This window comes from Halichoerus grypus, chromosome 6 (genome assembly GCF_964656455.1).
Source record: "Halichoerus grypus chromosome 6, mHalGry1.hap1.1, whole genome shotgun sequence".
Taxonomy (NCBI): Eukaryota; Metazoa; Chordata; class Mammalia; order Carnivora; family Phocidae; genus Halichoerus; species Halichoerus grypus.
The window spans coordinates 37,713,456-37,730,263 of NC_135717.1; the positions used below are offsets into that span (position 1 = coordinate 37,713,456).

Genomic DNA, 16,808 nt, shown 5'->3' on the forward strand with positions numbered 1-16,808 from the left:
GATCGAGCCCCGCATCGGGCTCCCTGCTTGGTGGGAAGCCTGCTTCTCCCTCTCCCTCTGCCCTGCCGCTCCCCCTGCTTGTGCTCACTTGGCGCGCGTGCGTGCTCTCTCTCTCTCTGTCAAATAAATAAAATCTTTAAAAAAAGGGAAATAAAAACGAAAGTGGACAAGCTGTTCTGGGGCTATACCAGCCAGGTGATCTGGCCTGTGGGCTGTTAGTTGCTGACCCCTGGCCCCTGGTGGGTTTGGCTCTGTTCACAGGGACGTGCAGGTAGTCGTTTATGTTCTCCAGGGGGAACAAGTTGGGGGGCCGCAGCTGCCCAGGGAAGGCCCACGCCCTGCTCCCCCTGCCGAGAACGTGTAGGGCTTCTCAAAAGACAGAGGGTGGCCTCCTGGCCTCTCTCTTCCTCTGGGTCCCCACACGCCGCCCACCGCTCCCCAGCGCTGGCCTCCGTAGGAAAGGGTGGTTCTCAGAGTTGTCCTCAGAGCTCCTCAACACTGCTGTCTCCGTGTCCCCAGAAACCATCCATGTTTGATGTGAGCCGGGAGTTGGGCTCCAGCATCGCGCTGTACAGCCGCAAGGTCCTCATCCAGACCAAGGCCGCCGACATCCTGCCCAAGTGGCTGCGCTTCGTTCGCGGTAAGGCACTGATGCCGGCGCTTCGCCGTGTGGGCCGCGGCCCTGCAGCCCCGGGACTGCGTGGCTCCCGGGGTGAGGCGGGGGTGCCGACTCTGGGAGAAGGCGTTCGTGTGCCGTGGGTGCCGGGTCGGGGTGAGCGGGCACAGGAAGCTGCTCAGCGCCGCCCAGGGAGCTTCCCGCCTCCGGCCACCTCGTCTTGGTGCAGGGCCAGGGTGACAGGACGTGTTAAAATGGAATTTTTTTTTTTTTTTGTCTCGCAGAGACAGCGAGAGAGGGAACACAAGCGGGGGAGTGGGAGAGGGAGAAGCAGGTTTCCCGCCGAGCAGGGAGCCCAATGTGGGGCTCGATCCCAGGACCCTGGGATCATGACCTGAGCCGAAGGCAGACGCTTAATGACTGAACCACCCAGGCGCCCCTAAATGGAATTCTTTTAAAATGTTTGTTTATATTATGTGAGTTTCAGGTTTACATATGAATTGTCTTGAATTTGAGCGAGATTATAGCTTTAAAAAGTATTCACCTAAACCATTGTGTCACCTTAGCCTACAAAGTGTGAGGTGTCCACAATATAGTTGTGATTCTGAACATAAAATCCAGGACGTGGTTTCAGAGCGTCAAGCTGAGGCTAAAGTCAGCAGCTCTCCCCGGCAGAGCTCCTCGGCCTTGCCGGCTTTTCTTCTGCTCGCATTGCTGTGACCGGGGCTGTGTGCGTCAGCTCTGGGGCGTCAGTGGGACCTGGAGGGGCCAGAAGGTGTTGCCTCACTGCATCTCCCCTGTGTCCTTCGCCAGTTTGCTGTCACCCAGGCGTGGGCTCACTTGGTGTCAGGCGGGGAGGCGGAGGGGTGTGCAGTGAGGGCGGGGCAGAGCCGCGGGCGCTGCGAGGGTCCTGACGGCCTGTGTCTCACTCAGGCGTGGTGGACAGTGAGGACATCCCCCTGAACCTCAGCCGGGAGCTCCTCCAGGAGAGCGCGCTCATCAGGTAAGCTGCACACGAGGCGGCCCCCGCAGCGCTCACCTTGGCCACTAAGGGTCCCCGGCAAGCATGAAGGAGTTGGGAGCCAAGTGTGGTGCTGCGGTGGGACCAGGCCTGGGGGGCCGTGTGCGGGGAAATGCCCTCACCTTGGCCACGCTGGGGGAGACTCCAGGCCTGCCGCCTCTGAGGTGGAGGAGGCAAAGGATGACGGTCGCAGGAGGGATCTGACCTTGGTCCACAAAGGTCACTAATGGTGTGAAGGTGACCCTGCACCCGGGCTGGGGCAGCCACAGTGGCTAGGATGGGACACCGAGCCCCCGGAGGGTGACCACGCAGCCTGATGTGGAAGGTCAGAGCCCAGGAGGTGCGGGGGGCACCAGCGTGAGGGGAGGGCAATGGCCACGGCAAGCTGATTACATGGCAGGTGACTGGTCAACGCTCCACAGGTTAGGGATGACGAGAGGCAGATGGTTCACGGTCAAAGGGAGCAGCACACACAGCAGGGGCAAGACCAGGAAGTCCCAGTGGTGTCGGGAGGTCACTGGTGAACTCGCCAGACACAGAAACAAGTACTGCTGTAGAGGCACACACATCCACACACGCAGACCTCGTGTGTTTCTTAGCTGACTACCAAGGGGGCCTGGGAGAAAGGACACCCCAACAGCAATGCCATCCCTAGGGCCCAGATCTTGGCTTCTCAATACCATGTTCCAATCAAAGGAAACAGGGCACCTTCACAGAGTAAGTGGTTCCGGGGTCAGGACAAGATGTAGGCGAAATACAAGGAGAGACTAGAACATCTTGTGCCGAAAGCAAGGATGCTGAAAGCAAGGTGGGGACATAGTCAAAGGGCCCAGGAGCCAGTCCGGGTGGGCTCCTTCCTGCTGACGACGTGTGGTGCTGTCCCATCCCGCCCTCGGGCTGAGGGACTGGGGTTGGGGATGGGAGCCAAGAGGGAAGGCTTAGGGGTGACGTGAGACTGTTGCCCTCCTACCCTGCGTTATTACAGAAACACACGGTAATTTTGCTTTTGTAAAAGAAAAGGCAAAATATTAGGAAGTAAGAATACCCTTGATACCCCTAATGAAGCTGCTCGTAGTTTTATGCCATTACATAATGCCACAGTGAGCACCCTGATCCCCCAAAGTCCGAGTTTTGTACAGTTGGTTGTGCCGGTAGCGTGTGCCGCGTCAGCCCCGGCTACAGCGCACACCCCGGCCGGAGGGGGGCAGCGTGGATCCCGACGGGGACACTGCAGCGCGCGGGAGGCGGTGGGGACGGTCTTGGCGCACGCGCACCACACCCTGCGGTCTGTCCGTGTCCGTTACCTGCTGTTTCTAGCAGCACGGCCACTCTCTCACGTCCTTCAGAACCACTAGAGGATGTGATGTTTGGCCAGGCAGCTTGTGAGTTTCCTTCAGCCTAGTCTTCCCCGGTCAGCACCGGGGCTGTGCGCCCCCGCGGAAGGCCGGTCCGTAAAGCTGGCTGACTCTGGTCTCAGGTGTGATCTGCAGTGGGAACCGAGGCTGTGGCCTCCACAGGGGGGTTGGTTCGCATTCCTTCCTCTTGGGGGCCTGTCTCCCCAGCTGGGGTTTGTCAGGGGTCCCCTTTGTTTTTGCTTCATGTTTTTTCGTTTTATCAAAATGGTGTCATTTTCACTTCTTTGGTTATTAGTGGGAGTGAATGTTTTTCGTGCCCTTTGACCTTTTGTATTTCACAGAAGTTGTTTGGGATAAATGCATTTCTGTTCTGCAGGAAACTCCGGGACCTTCTACAGCAGAGGCTAATAAAATTCTTCATTGACCAGAGTAAAAAAGACGCCGAAAAATACGCCAAGTTTTTTGAAGATTATGGCTTGTTCATGAGGGAGGGCATTGTGACCACCGCCGAGCAGGAAGTCAAGGTAGGGTCTGGGTTTCTGGGCCTTTCTCTGGGTCGCCATGGGCTGTGGAGGCCTGAAACCTGAGCTTCCCGGGACATGAGTGTGGCCCAGCCCGGCGCCGTGCAGGGGTCGGTAAAGGCAGCGTTTGGCTTCCGGGCCTCTGTCGGGGGACACAACAGGCCTGGTGCCACTTCCCAGAGCCTCCTTACCGTGTCCCATAGCACTGAGCTCTTGGCCTGATGCTGGAAGGAAATGGGTGTGTATGGTCTCCCACAAGAGTTCAGGGTGCTCGGGAGATCACAAAAGGCAGGGGACAGGGCAAGGTCCCTGGTTCTTGGGGAGGGAAGGGCAGTCAGGGCATTTTCACAGTGATTGGTGGAAATCCTTTAATGCAGTGTCTCTGGGGCCAGAGTTCAGTTTAATTACTTAAAAATGATACGATCATCCCATAAACATTTTTTGGCCAGTTTTAAATTGTCATATAATTCGCATACAATAAAATTCACCCTTTTATTTATTTATTTTTTTGACGATTTTATTTATTTGAGAGCAGGGACAGAGGCAGAGGGAGAAGCAGACTCCCCACTGAGTAGGGAGCCCAACGTGGGGCTCAATCCCAGGACCCCGGGATCATGACCTGAGCCGAAGGCAGACACTTGACTGAGCCACCCACGCTCCCCAAAATTCACCCTTTTAAAAAGTGAACAGTTCAGTGGCCCTTCATGCATTCACAAGTTGTGCAACCATGACCATCCAGTTCCAGAACATTCTCTTCCCCCCAAAAAGACACCCATGCCCATTAAGCAGGCACTCCCAGGGCTGGGATTTCATCTTCTGCACCAGAACAGCAGTGAGGAAGGAAGTGACCAAGCGTCTGGGGTTCGCCAGGGGGTGTTTCAGGCCATGGGGCTTGGGCCTCGGGCCCTCCTTGCTGCTGGCTGGTGGCAGACTCCTCCAGCTCCTGGTGTGGGCCTGTCTGAATTTCCATGTGCTGTCAGTTACGTGTTTATGGTTAACAGCATCTAGGTGGCATTTTCATCTCCATCATGCCATTTCATCGGACATCGCCTCTGAACAGGCTCCAGTCTTCCCCGTGTTCCCCTCTCCCCGCATGTCTGTGTTGGATAACCCAGGAGAAGTCAGTGGTGTAGACTAGGCAGAGTTTAGTTCTCAAGTCACATCTGGGCTGGTGGCATCAGGGACCCAGGCCCCAGCTTGTTGTCAGGTAGCTCCCACGTTGAGAGGCTAGGACACCACCAGGTGAGTTGACTTCAGTTGACAGGAAGGAAGAGGACGGACCCCCCCCCCTTTCAGTGCATGCCCACTGTTGTTTGTACCCCACCACGGCCTAGTTCATAGTGTGGGGAAGTCTGGGAATGTGGCCTCCACACCGCGTCCACGTGCCCAAGAGGCAGGGTCAGTGACTAGAATGGACGGAGGATGCTGGGTCCAGGAAAGTCTCTGCCACGGACAGTGTCTGGCCACTCCTAGGACAGGACCAGAAAGCCCTTGTCCACAGGGCCCTGGACCACCTGGGGTGAAGGTTGTCTCCAGGGTCCCCTGAACTTTTGATGTGGGACCTGATGGATACCACCAGAGTCCCCACAGCCGCCCCCTCCCCCCCCAGGGGCTGAGCACCATCCCTGGGCCTGGCAGCCCGGGATGAGGCCGGCCAGAACCCTTCCTCCCCGTAGCCACAGGCTTCCGAGGTCTGTGCCAGGCGGGTGGGAGGCTTTCAGAACAGGACCTGGAATGAGTGAGCTGGCCTTTGTCCGCAGGAGGATATCGCAAAGCTGCTGCGGTACGAGTCCTCGGCCTTGCCTGCTGGGCAGCTGACCAGCCTCCCGGACTATGCGAGCCGCATGCAGGCCGGCACCCGCACCATCTACTACCTGTGTGCCCCCAGCCGGCACCTGGCCGAGCATTCGCCCTACTACGAAGCCATGAAGCAGAAAAACACGGAGGTGGGTGAGCCACAGGCTGGGGCCAGGACAGGGTAACCGGTGTCTGAGCCCCTGAAGGAGGGTCTCTGCTTAGTGGACAGTGGCTGAATGGGCCCGGGACACATAGCCCGGGCCCCACTCAGGACTGTGGTGAGGCCCCAGGGTCTCTGGTGTGGCCTTTCCGGACATGGGACCCTGCCTGCCCCTCACGCGCCCCTGTCTTCCTGTCACGGGCAGACATCTCGAGGCCCGACGCTGACATTCTCCGGCTCTTGCAGGTTCTCTTCTGCTACGAGCAGTTTGATGAGCTGACCTTGCTCCACCTTCGTGAGTTTGACAAGAAGAAGCTGATCTCTGTGGAGACGGACATCGTTGTTGACCACTATAAGGAGGAGAAGTTGGAGGATGGGTCCCCAGGTCAGCTTGCCTTCTGTTGGGCCCAGGCCTGGGCGGTGGCCTGGGGGTGTGGGGAGGCAGGCTCCGGGGGCTATTTATATGGGGTCTTCTTTGCTTGTTTGTATCTGGGGTCCCCACCCTGCACAAAAGAAGCTGTCGGGAACATCTTTGTTTAGATCCTGGGACGTCTCCTATGCTCCTTCCGGCTTGGCTTCCTGAGAGAATTAGAAATTGTCTTTTTAAAACCCCTATAAAATTAATATGGGCCTCAGGCAACCAAAAGTGTCCTTTTTTAAAAGTAGACTCCACATCCACTGTGGGGCTTGAATTTGTGACCCTGAGAGCAAGAGTCACATGCTCTACTGGCTCAGCCAGCCGGGCGCCCCCAAAATGTCCTTTTTGAGGTCCAGTTTTACCTGCTTGCTTTTAGGTGAAGAGCCTTTTGGGAAGCTTCTTTGTGCTGGCGGCCAGCCAGGGGGTGGAGGGAGCCTTCTTAAAACCCGCTCTTGGGGCTTTAGCGTTTCAGGCCCCGGCGGGATCCCCGGGGGTGGAGTCGCCGGTAACAGCTCAGAGCTCACTGCCTTCTCTCCTGTAGCTGGTGACCGCCTGTCAGAGAAGGAGACGGAGGACCTGATGGCTTGGATCAGAAATGCACTGGGGTCCCGTGTCACCAACGTGAAGGTGAGGTCTTCCAGAGGGACGGGCCACCTCCCAGCTGCCATGGCCCTCTGTGACCCCACTGCTGTGGGCTGAGTGGCTGGCTTCGTGTGCGTCTCCGGTGGCGCTCGAGGCCGTGACCTGGGGTGGAGACGGGCATGTTGCTGCCGCTCCTACGCGTGCGCACACAGCACCGGGGGCATGAACGCTTGGGGGGAGGAGGCGCGCCCGGACGACCTAAGTCCCCTGGGAGCCGTGGGCAGGGGTGGAGGGGTGGTGAGAGCGTTGTCTGCAGGAAGGAGGCTCGGGTCATCGGGATGGGCGGGCCTCCAGGGTCCTAGATAGTCGTAGGATTCGGTGGTGGCCCCCGTGCAGCCGAGAGGCATGGGTAACCAGGCAGGATGGTCCTGGGACAGCCACTGATTCGTGAGAAACCGGTAGCTGTGAGGGACACGGGAGGAGGGAGTCCCCAGTCAGGATTCTGTTCCGGGAACTTCCGTGTGGCAGCGGCTCGGGCTCCCTTCTCAGTAGTGCATCGGGGTGGGGGGGGGGATGTCCCCAGAGACCTGCATTCTTTTGTGTCACCTGGGGAAGCTTCCGACCTGGTCAAGACCCTGCAGCCTGGCCCTCCCCCCCCCCCACCTCTGGCTCCTCCCTCACCCGGTCCCTGGCCTTGCTTGTAGGTGACTCTTCGACTAGACACCCACCCTGCCATGATCACCGTGCTGGAGATGGGGGCCGCCCGGCACTTCCTGCGCATGCAGCAGCTGGCCAAGACCCAGGAGGAGCGCGCTCAGCTCCTGCAGCCCACGCTGGAGATCAACCCCAGGTAGGCTCCCGGCCCCTCGGGCCCAGGGTACGATTCCCCCCTGCCCGGTAATCCACAGTTGCGTGTGTGCTGCTTTGTCTCTGACAGCTACGAAGGGCAAAAGGCTTACGTGCAGTTTGGTGACCATAAAGACATCACCTGTGTGATCCAACTGCATTTCAGTTTACACTCCCTCCCCCACCCCCCTGCGGGAGGTTCTAGAACACCGCAAGTGGCCCGGTGGGGGCCTGTTCCTCCTCAGAGGCCACACAGCCCTCGCTGTAGAGACTGAGAGTTCCTCCCCGTGCTCTAGTCTGACCATCCGCTGTGCGTCCTGGAGACAGGTCTGAGTGGCCTGTCGGTGGAGTCCCTGGGCATGTGCTTCGGAAGTCATGCTTCCTTCACTCGGCGACAGGTGGTGCCCGGGGAGGGCGGCCGGGGGTGCGGTCGTGTCCGGGGTGGTGTGACAGGCCGGAGTCTGCCTCAGCGCTGCGATTTAGTCTTTCTTGGTGGACTTGTGAGTTGTTCTCATTTGGGGGCTGCTGGGAACGGGTTGCTCTGAACCCCGCACGTGTCTCCCTGAGGCTCACCTGCCCAGGTGCCCTCCGTGGGTCGAGGAGACGCCATTGCCCGCACATTGCTGGCACGGGCGGCCCCGGGGCCTGCGCGCGCTGTCCTTCAGCTTGGCGTTCTCATGACACACCCAAGACTGTCCTTTTTCCTGTTCTGTTTCATAGTTAATGTACGCTTTCTCGGTTGCCAGGGTCTCCTTCCAATGTCGTTTCATCTGCCTAAAGATGTGTTCTGAGAAGTTCTTAATTTTAGGGGCGCCTGGGTGGCTCAGTTGGTTAAGCGACTGCCTTCGGCTCAGGTCATGATCCTGGAGTCCCGGGATCGAGTCCCACATCGGGCTCCCTGCTCACCAGGGAGTCTGCTTCTCCCTCTGACCCTCCTCCCTCTCATGCTCTCTGTCTCTCATTCTCTCTCTCGCAAATAAATAAAATCTTAAAAACAAAAAAAAGTTCTTAATTTTAATGAAATCATAATTTTTAAAAACATTATTTTGGTCGAAGTCTAGTTGACATACGGTGTTAGTTTCAGGTGTACAACCCAGTGATGTTGACGTTTATGGACATTACAGCGGGCTCACCACGAGAAGTCCCTTACCCCGTCACCGTGCTGTGACCGATGGTTCTCTGCTGTACTTCTCATCCTATGACTGACTTTACAACTGAAGTTTGAGCCCCTCAACCCCTCCGCCCACTGCACCTGTCCCCCCCCGCCCATGCTGGAAGTCTGTGTTCACTGCTGTTCTAGGTCTTGTTGGAGAAATCTGTGTCAGAGTCTTTTTTTTTTCCCCAAAGATTTATTTATTTGACAGAGACACAGCGAGAGAGGGAACACCAGCAGGGAGAGTGGGAGAGGGAGAAGCATGCTTCCCGCGGAGCAGGGAGCCCAGTGTGGGGCTCGATCCCAGGACCCTGAGATCATGACCTGAGCTGAAGGCAGACGCTCAACGACTGAGCCACCCAGGCGCCCCCAGAGTCTTGAATGTATTCTTTCGGTCTAAAAGCTTTAAGGTTTTAGTCCATCTCTAATTGGTTTGGGATGTGGGAGAGGTGTTGTATCTCACTCCACATGAACACCCGCCTGCCCTGTGCCATGACTGCTCACATCTGTCCTCTCCCTGCTGATCGGCCTGACGTGTCTGTCCAGCATCAGGTGGCCACAGTGCACGGTCTGTATTCAGTGAGTCCCCCCGTATTTCCCTTCAAGGGTATCTTCCCTCCTGTAGGTCTGTGCTTGGACAAGGTGACCTGACAGGTGTCCCTTCCCCCCCCCCGCCCCGGCCACACACAGTTGGGCTTGTGGTTGAGATTATACTGGCTCCCAAGTCAATTTTGAATGAACTGGCATCTTTATGTCCAATCTTTCATCCATGAACATGCCAGATTTCTCTATTTAGGTCTTATTATTTTTTGGTAACTGTAGAGGTATTGCACATTCTTATGATGTACCTTATTTATTGGATGTTTTGAAATTCCATTTTCTAACTTGCAATTGTATATGAAGATTTTTTGGAGCAATTTTGTATACAGTAGTAATTTTATAAGATTTATTTTACAGGGCGCCTGGGTGGCTCAGTTGGTTAAGCGACTGCCTTCGGCTCAGGTCATGATCCTGGAGTCCCTGGATCGAGTCCCGCATCAGGCTCCCTGCCGAGCAGGGAGCCTGCTTCTCCCTCTGACCCTCCCCCCTCTCACGTGCTCTCTCTCTCTCATTCTCTCTGTCTCAAATAAATAAATAAAATCTTAAAAAAAAAAAAAAAAAAAATTATTTTACAGAGAGGGAGCACATGGTTGGAGGTAGGGGTGGAGGGAGGGAGAATCTCAAGCAGACTCTGTGTTGAGTGTGGGGCTTGATACCATGACCCTGAGATCATGACCTGAGCTGAAACCAAGAGTTGGCTGCTTAACCGACTGAGCCACCCAGGCGCCCCTGTATGCTTTTTTTAAAATTACTATTTTTAATCGTTATAAATATTTCTTTCATGTTGGTTTATAATCATAAATTTTGTTTAGACTGCTGGGGGGAGGAAAGAGGTTCCTTTTCCACGTTGTGAGCCAAATGACTAGACACAGAGTCGGTGGGTGAGAGGTTGGACGTGGCTCGCAGCCGGTCGGGCGGGTGGGGCAGCTCCGCGCAGGAGCCGCCGCGGTGAGCACCTCTGTCCGGGCGCCCAGGGGCTTCCAGCTGTGAGTGCCTGGCCGAGGCGCGGGCTGGTCCCGTGGGCGCGCCTTCATGCTGGCCCGGAAGTGGTTCTGTGAGGGAGCTGTACCGGTGCTCATTTCTGTTGCCAGAGCCTATTCTGAAATTTTAGTTGCTTTTAAAACTGGTAATTCGTTCATCTGGTTCAGAAATCTGTAGAACCAAGAGAGTTCATGGTGACATTTCCCTTGCACCTTTGTCCCCCGTGCGGCCCACATTAGGTGTGTGTGTCTTCCCAGAGCCAGCGGGTGCGCGTGCAAGCACATTTGCTGGTGGCTCTCGGAGTGTTTTACCGGACGCAGTGCTGTGGGAAGGGGGTTGCTATGTCCGTGCCCAGTTTACAAAATCCCACTGTCCTCTGTGGCAGACACACTTCAATTTCCCTGACGCCTTCAGTTTTACCAAACTTCTCAATTTTGATGTAGGTCAGTGTATTTATGGTGTTTTCTCCTGTGCAGGAAGAAATGCACTTCTCATGCAAAGCTCTTTAAAAAAAGATTTTATTTGAGAGCGAGCAAGAGAGAGAACACGAGGGGGGGGGTAGGGTCAGAGGAGAAGCAGACTCCCTGCTGAGCAGGGAGCCTGATGTGGGACTCCATCCCGGGACTCCAGGATCATGACCTGAGCCACCCAGGTGCCCAAAGCACTCTTTTTTTTTAAGATTTTTTTTTTTATTCATTCATTTGACAGAGACACAGCGAGAGAGGGAACACAAGCAGAGGGAGTGGGAGAGGGAGAAGCAGGCTTCCCACCGAGCAGGGAGCCCGATGTGGGGCTCGATCCCAGGACCCTGGGATCATGACCTGAGCCGAAGGCAGACGCTTAACGACTGAGCCACCCAGGCGCCCAAAGCTCTCTCCTTTTTGATCTCTGTGTATTTTGCTTCAAAAGTCCTTCTAAAATTGTTTTCCTCTAAATGTATTTCTTTTGATCTAAGGAATCCAGTAGCATTCTGAGTGACTGGCCAGTTACCCTCCCTCACGTACACTACACTTAGGCGGTCTCTTTATTTATTCATTCGAGAGTGAGTGAGAAGCAGATTCCCTGCTGAACAGGGAGCCTGACACAGGGTTCAATCCCAGGACTCCAGCTGAAGGGGCAGACTCTTAACTGACTGAGCCACCCAGGCGCCCCAAAATGCTATCGGCTTTTTGTTTTAATGCTATATTTTTAAAGTAAGCTCTACACCCAACATGGGGCTTGAACTCAGGACCCTGAGATCAAAATTGAGCCAACAGTCCAATTACTGGAGCCTTATGATACACTTTAATACCTGGGAGAGGTCTTCCCCTGGCTGTTCGTCCATGTTTATGAATTTATATTTTAAAAAATTTTTTATACTTTAATAATCAGTTAATTGTATGGATTAAGCAGGGTTTCTGACTGACAACTGTTTTTTTTTTAAAGATTTATTTATTTGAGAGAGAGCACATGAGAGGGGGGAGGGTCAAAGGGAGAAGCAGACTCCCTGTTGAGCAGGGAGCCCAGTGTGGGACTCCAGGATCATGACCCGAGCCGAAGGCAGTCGCCCAACCAACTGAGCCACCCAAGTGCCAACTAATGTCTTTTTCATATATTAATTTTGGTACTGCTGCATTTGCTAATCAAATCTACTTCCCCTGGTCATCTTGGTATATTATCTGAAATTGATATTATGTGCTTTTTCTTTTATTAGAGAGCATGAGAGGGAGAAGTAGACTCCCCACTGAACAGGGAGCCCAACATGGGGCTCGATCCTGGGACCCCAGGATCATGACCTGAGCCAAAAGCAGTCGCTTGACCCACTCAGGCGCCCCACTATACTTCTTATACTGGATTCAGATAACCCCAAACTCTCAGAAAAGTCATCAGAACACAGAGGCCCTTGAGCTAATTTCTGATGTTTTTTCTGCTATAGACACACGCTGATCAAGAAGCTCAGTCAGCTGAGAGAGCGCGAGCCTGACCTGGCCCAGCTACTAGTTGATCAGGTGAGTCTCCTGGGGACGGGCGGAGAGCAGAACTGCGGTGCCCATATCGTCTGTTGAAGTGGGACACCCGTTACCTTTAAAATCCTGATTTATTGTTTTTCCAAAGAAGGATTTTGCGGGGGGGGGGGGGGGGGGGCAGGAAAGGGAGAAGCAGGTTTCCTGCTGAGCAGGGAGCCCAGTGCAGGGCTCAATCCTAGGACCCTGAGATCATGACCTGAGCCACCCAGGTGCCCCTAATACCCCATTTTGAAAAAGGCAGTGCTCCTCCTTTTTTCCCCTCTGCAGGGCCTTGTCCTCCCCCTGATGAGGTTACCCCTCCCTTTCAGATCTATGAGAACGCCATGATTGCCGCGGGGCTCGTCGATGACCCCCGCCCCATGGTGGGCCGCCTGAACCACCTGCTTGTCAAGGCCCTGGAGCGACGCTGAGGGGCCGCCGGTGTGAAGGCCCCCAGTCTACGTGCAGGGACTAGGGCTCAAGTGGAGGTGAAAGACGAGGCAGCCTGAGACCAGCCAGGGAGAAAGAACTACGTGCCACCAATGACAACACCTCCTTTGAGCTTTATTTACTTAAAAGCATTTGTTAATCTAAATGATAAACTTGTGTCTGGACTGCAAAGGCAGGTAGTCGCTCGGTTGCCGCAAGGCCCTTGCTCATGCTGGAAGCAGAAGTAGTGCCAGGTCTACTTCCTTCGGGGGACAGTGGGAGAGGGTGCTCAGAGGAAAACCTCATCGCCCATGCTTACTGTGAGGACAGGCAAGCTGGAGAGGGTAGAGGTCACCAGCCCGGGCCCCATTCACATCAAACCGTCTTTAGCATCACCTCCACCGGGTAATGGTCGCTAATGGCCTTGGCCTGTGGGGAAACGCATAGTGAGGACAGGTGCACGGCCTACTCTGCACATGGTACTTTGTGACCGGACCCCACACCACGTGCTGGTCCCAGTGGCTCTCTGAGGTTGATACAGAAACTGCCAGAAGTCCTGGGGTCCCAGCAAAGCTGAAGCACGTAAGGGAGGACACCTACCAGCTGGCTGCTCAGGCCGTAGGCAGCCTGGAAGTCAAAGGGGGTGGCTGAGTCTGGAACGATGGCATGCTGGAGCAGCGTTCCTGCCACCACGATCCTGCCGCACACGAGAAGGTCCCTGTCAGCCCCGTGACTGGCCACTAGGGCCCAGGAGGGTGACTGACCCAGGTTTTGGGAAGCCAGACCTAGGAGTCAAGGCTGCTCCCAGAGCCGACCCCCCTCCCTACCTGTCGTAGGCACAGTGCGTGGCTGTGGCTGTGGTGTCTGTGCTATCAGGAATCAGCCACTGGAAGGCCGGGTTCGTGCGCAGGCGGATGGAGGCCCACTGGGAGGGGTCCATGTAGCTGCAGCCAGCATTGAAGTCGCCCATGAGCACAATGTCCTAGTTAAGTAGACGGCAGCCGCTTGGCCTGGGCGCACAGCACATGCCCCCGGAGCCTGGGGTGGGGGACTCACCTCCAGGTCCCACTTCTGCCGGACATCCAAGTAGATGTCATAGAGCGAGTCCATCTCCGCCACGGCGTCCAGCGGGGCCGCATGCAAGGGAATAATGGCGAAGGCCTGGACCGCTGGGGAGAGGGTGGTCCTGCTCAGCCCCGGGGTGGGGGTATGAGCCAGTTCCAAGGCGGTGTGTTCCTGAGTGCCTTCAACGTCAGACTGAAGCACTAGGGGAGACCAGGGCTTTCCAGGGGCCCCAGGAAGGAGTGCATACCAGTGAACGGGGAGTGGAACAGGACGATGGTGGGCTCGCGGCTGAAGGTGTCGTTCCCGCAGGGCTCGCAGCCGTCGTCATATTGGTAGCTGTCCAGGACGGACACCTGGTTGGGTCTGGGGAAGGCCAGGGGCTTAGCCTGGGACTGGGGGTGCGGCCTGGTGGAGGGGGGCGGCCCACACCAGGGCCCCACGCTCTCGGCTCCTGCTCTGTGGCCTCCAGTTCCTCCCCGTAGGACAGACTGCTGCCCACGAGGTCCCCCTCAGTGTCCCCAGGTGGCCCCCATCTCTCGGCGATGGGGCTTTACCTGAACAAGAAGAGGTACTGTTCCTTGTAGCTGCTCCGGCCCACGGGCTCACTGACCACGAACTGATAGGTGTTGGGGTCATCCCTGGATCAAGGAAACGAATGTGCCCGTCAGGGGGCCCCCAGGGAACCCTCCTGCTGCCTACAGCAGGGCTCCTGGCTCTGTCAGGCCATGGTACCATGCCCTGGGGGGAGGATCACCATCCTGCGCCTCCCCAGCGCCCACCCCGCCCCCCTGGCCATCACCCACTGATTGAGTATGTCCAGCAGCTTCCCCGTGGCTGCCAGGTGGCGGTCTCTGACCTCCTGGATGACAACAATGTCGTAGCGACTCAGGATCTGTGGACAGGGCCACGTTGGTGCTGAGCAGGGCAGCCTGGGTGGACAGCGGCTGCAGGTCCCCACAAGGGCTGAGCTGCTCCCTGGGGCACCTTCAGGTCATGGTTTGGCCTGATGCTCCTGCCTGGGATTCTGTTGCCAGCCATGGATGGAACAGCAGACAGGGGTCCTCCCTGTCACCAGAGGCTCTCCACACCCCCGTCTGTGGTCGCCCTGAGGACTGGCTGCTGCCCCAGTGTTCCCAGAACCTGTTAGACGCCTCCCCCACACACACAACCACCCCTGCCCCCCGGGGTTCCTCGGGGACAGGCCGGCCTGGACTGACCTGCACGATGTAGTGGGAGAGCGTGGCATTGGACATCTTGGTCTCCCCAAAAGTTCGGATGTTGAAGGCTGCTATTTTCAGGGACAGGGCCACCTGCAGCAGGCCAGCCAGGGTGAGCAGTGCCCCCATCAGCCTGGCTCCTCTCATCCTGGAACAGGAGGGATGTTTACCTGTGAGTCTGGAAATAGGACAGTGCCTCCTCCTCCCCCAGAGTCCAACCAGGTGGGGCTGGTGGAGCCCAAAGCTGAGTAAATCCTGTTTCTGCGGGCTATGCTGAACAGGCCAGGCTGAGACTCACAACCCTCTCCCCAGTGTCCAGAGAGCCAGACAGCTAAGTGAAGCACCCTGGGGTCTTCTCACTCCACCTGCCAGAAGACCAGCCCCTGTGAGAATCGCCAGCCCGAGGTGGCCCCTGGCCCTCTGTTGCCGGGACACCAGCTCACTGCCCTCCCTGCTCCGGGCACCCACCCAGCCTGGACTGGCAAGGGCTCTTCCCGAGGGGCCAGTCACCTGAGGGGTCTCCAGGCCTGGCACCCCTTTTCCATGGGCCCTGTGTCACACTGCCCTTGGGGCACCACTCACTCACCTGAAGGTCAGCTTCTACAAGGACGATGGGAATTCTTACAAGAATTAGGAATAGATATTCTCTGATCGGTATCAATGGTCTCCTTTTGCTACTTTAAGAAAAATTAGTTGCAAAGGGGAGTGAATTAAAAAACGGATGACAGACCATACAGAGCTGCAGCTGAGTCCCAGCACAGGGAATGTCTGTTTTCCCCTGGGGTTTTAAAGCTTTAGGCAGTTGTGACCTTTCCCAGGGCATCACCTGGGGGACGGAGAACAATGGTGCGGCCTGTGTGGCTTTCCCACACACCTGATTGGCTGGCGTGCACCTATCACAACAGGCACAGGTTCTTGCTGCTATAAAAAGAGCACCGGATAATATTTGCACTTGGTTTTAAAAAGTCTAATGACCGGGCCAAAGTGCCCATGTCCTTCACACATGCTGCTCTCCCAGGGAGGGGGAGGGGGAGGTAGCAGGTGTGTGCCAGGGGGCGGGCCCGGCTGTGTTCCAGTCTGGAGATGACCTTGGAGCCACAGGTCAAAGCCAGCCATCCCCCCTGAGGCCCAACCACTGCTTCCTCATGGGTCCGCAGTGTGGGCTGCAGGCCACTGGGCTGGAAGTCGGGCTCTCCCTGCGGAGCACGTGCTGTGGGCCCCAGGAAGCGGCGGGATGTGGAGCCCACCTCCACTGCCAGCAAGGCAACAGGGAACCTTAGGGTGAAGAGTGTGTGTTCCAGGCGGAGGTGACCCCAGGTGACTGAGTCAGGGACACCATCAAGCAGCTGAAGGCTCTGGGCTAGGCCTCATGTCCAGTCATTTCTGTTTTGGAATCCCTGACTGTCCTGTTTGTAGTCATTTTCTGTGTCTGCAGAAACAAGTCACTAAAAAGCTGGTGGCTTAAATTGACAAAAATGTATTCTCTAACAGCCGTCGAGGCCAAAGACCAAAATCCATTACACGACGCTGAAATCAAGGTGTCCCGGGGGCCGCACTCTCTAGAGACATGAGGAGAAGGTTCCCTGAATCTCCAGCTCCTGGGGGCTCCAGGTCACCCCACTCTGCCCCCGTCGGCACCCTGCTCTGTGTCAGTTCTCTCCGCTCCTCTTACAAGATCCATGGGATGGGATTTAGCATCCTGCCGGACCTTCAGAACCTTCTCCCCATCTCAAGAGCCTTGACTTGATCGCAGCTGCAAAATCTATCTCCTGCCACCTAAGTTAACGTTCAGAGGTTCCAGGGATTAGGCCAGGGATGTCTTCTGGGAGCCATTATGACCCCCTGGAAGGGACTCCGCCCATCAGGAGGGGCTGCAGGACTGGAGGACAGGGAGCCGGGGCGGCCTCGAAGCAAGGGTCAGGGAAGTGCAGATCCAGCCAGAGCCTCACGGGGCAGGAGGTGGCAGAGGGGATGAAAAACCGGTCAGAAGGTAAACCAACAAGAGCCGGAGTCCAAGGTAATGAAAGCCTGCTGACAGACGGCTGTGTCTGTCACACCAGTC

At 56.4% G+C, this 16,808-nt stretch overlaps 2 protein-coding genes across 9 annotated transcripts in view; one reads left to right on the forward strand and one right to left on the reverse strand.

The window, feature by feature from the left end:
- TRAP1 (TNF receptor associated protein 1) overlaps nt 1-12,656 on the forward strand; it is a 52,226-nt gene extending 39,570 nt beyond the window's left edge. For both annotated transcript variants that reach the window (XM_036090702.2, XM_078074896.1), the window contains exons 10-18: nt 520-640; nt 1,550-1,619; nt 3,369-3,516; nt 5,274-5,459; nt 5,717-5,855; nt 6,430-6,515; nt 7,175-7,320; nt 11,966-12,038; nt 12,365-12,656. In XM_036090702.2, coding sequence (XP_035946595.1) covers nt 520-640; nt 1,550-1,619; nt 3,369-3,516; nt 5,274-5,459; nt 5,717-5,855; nt 6,430-6,515; nt 7,175-7,320; nt 11,966-12,038; nt 12,365-12,466 — 1,071 coding nt within the window. In that variant the 3' untranslated portion in view covers nt 12,467-12,656. The remainder of the gene's footprint in view (nt 1-519; nt 641-1,549; nt 1,620-3,368; nt 3,517-5,273; nt 5,460-5,716; nt 5,856-6,429; nt 6,516-7,174; nt 7,321-11,965; nt 12,039-12,364) is intronic.
- The window catches only part of DNASE1 (deoxyribonuclease 1), a 44,918-nt gene continuing 40,688 nt past the window's right edge, over nt 12,579-16,808 (reverse strand). For 2 of the 7 annotated variants that reach the window (XM_036090738.2, XM_078074899.1), the window contains 8 exons: nt 14,747-14,894; nt 14,333-14,421; nt 14,084-14,167; nt 13,777-13,892; nt 13,521-13,633; nt 13,292-13,446; nt 13,065-13,161; nt 12,579-12,893 (listed from right to left, as the gene is read on the reverse strand). In XM_036090738.2, coding sequence (XP_035946631.2) covers nt 12,840-12,893; nt 13,065-13,161; nt 13,292-13,446; nt 13,521-13,633; nt 13,777-13,892; nt 14,084-14,167; nt 14,333-14,421; nt 14,747-14,893 — 855 coding nt within the window. In that variant the 5' untranslated portion in view covers nt 14,894 and the 3' untranslated portion in view covers nt 12,579-12,839. The remainder of the gene's footprint in view (nt 12,894-13,064; nt 13,162-13,291; nt 13,447-13,520; nt 13,634-13,776; nt 13,893-14,083; nt 14,168-14,332; nt 14,422-14,746; nt 14,895-16,808) is intronic. The other 5 variants (XM_078074897.1, XM_036090721.2, XM_078074901.1 and 2 more) reach the window with 4 other exon arrangements.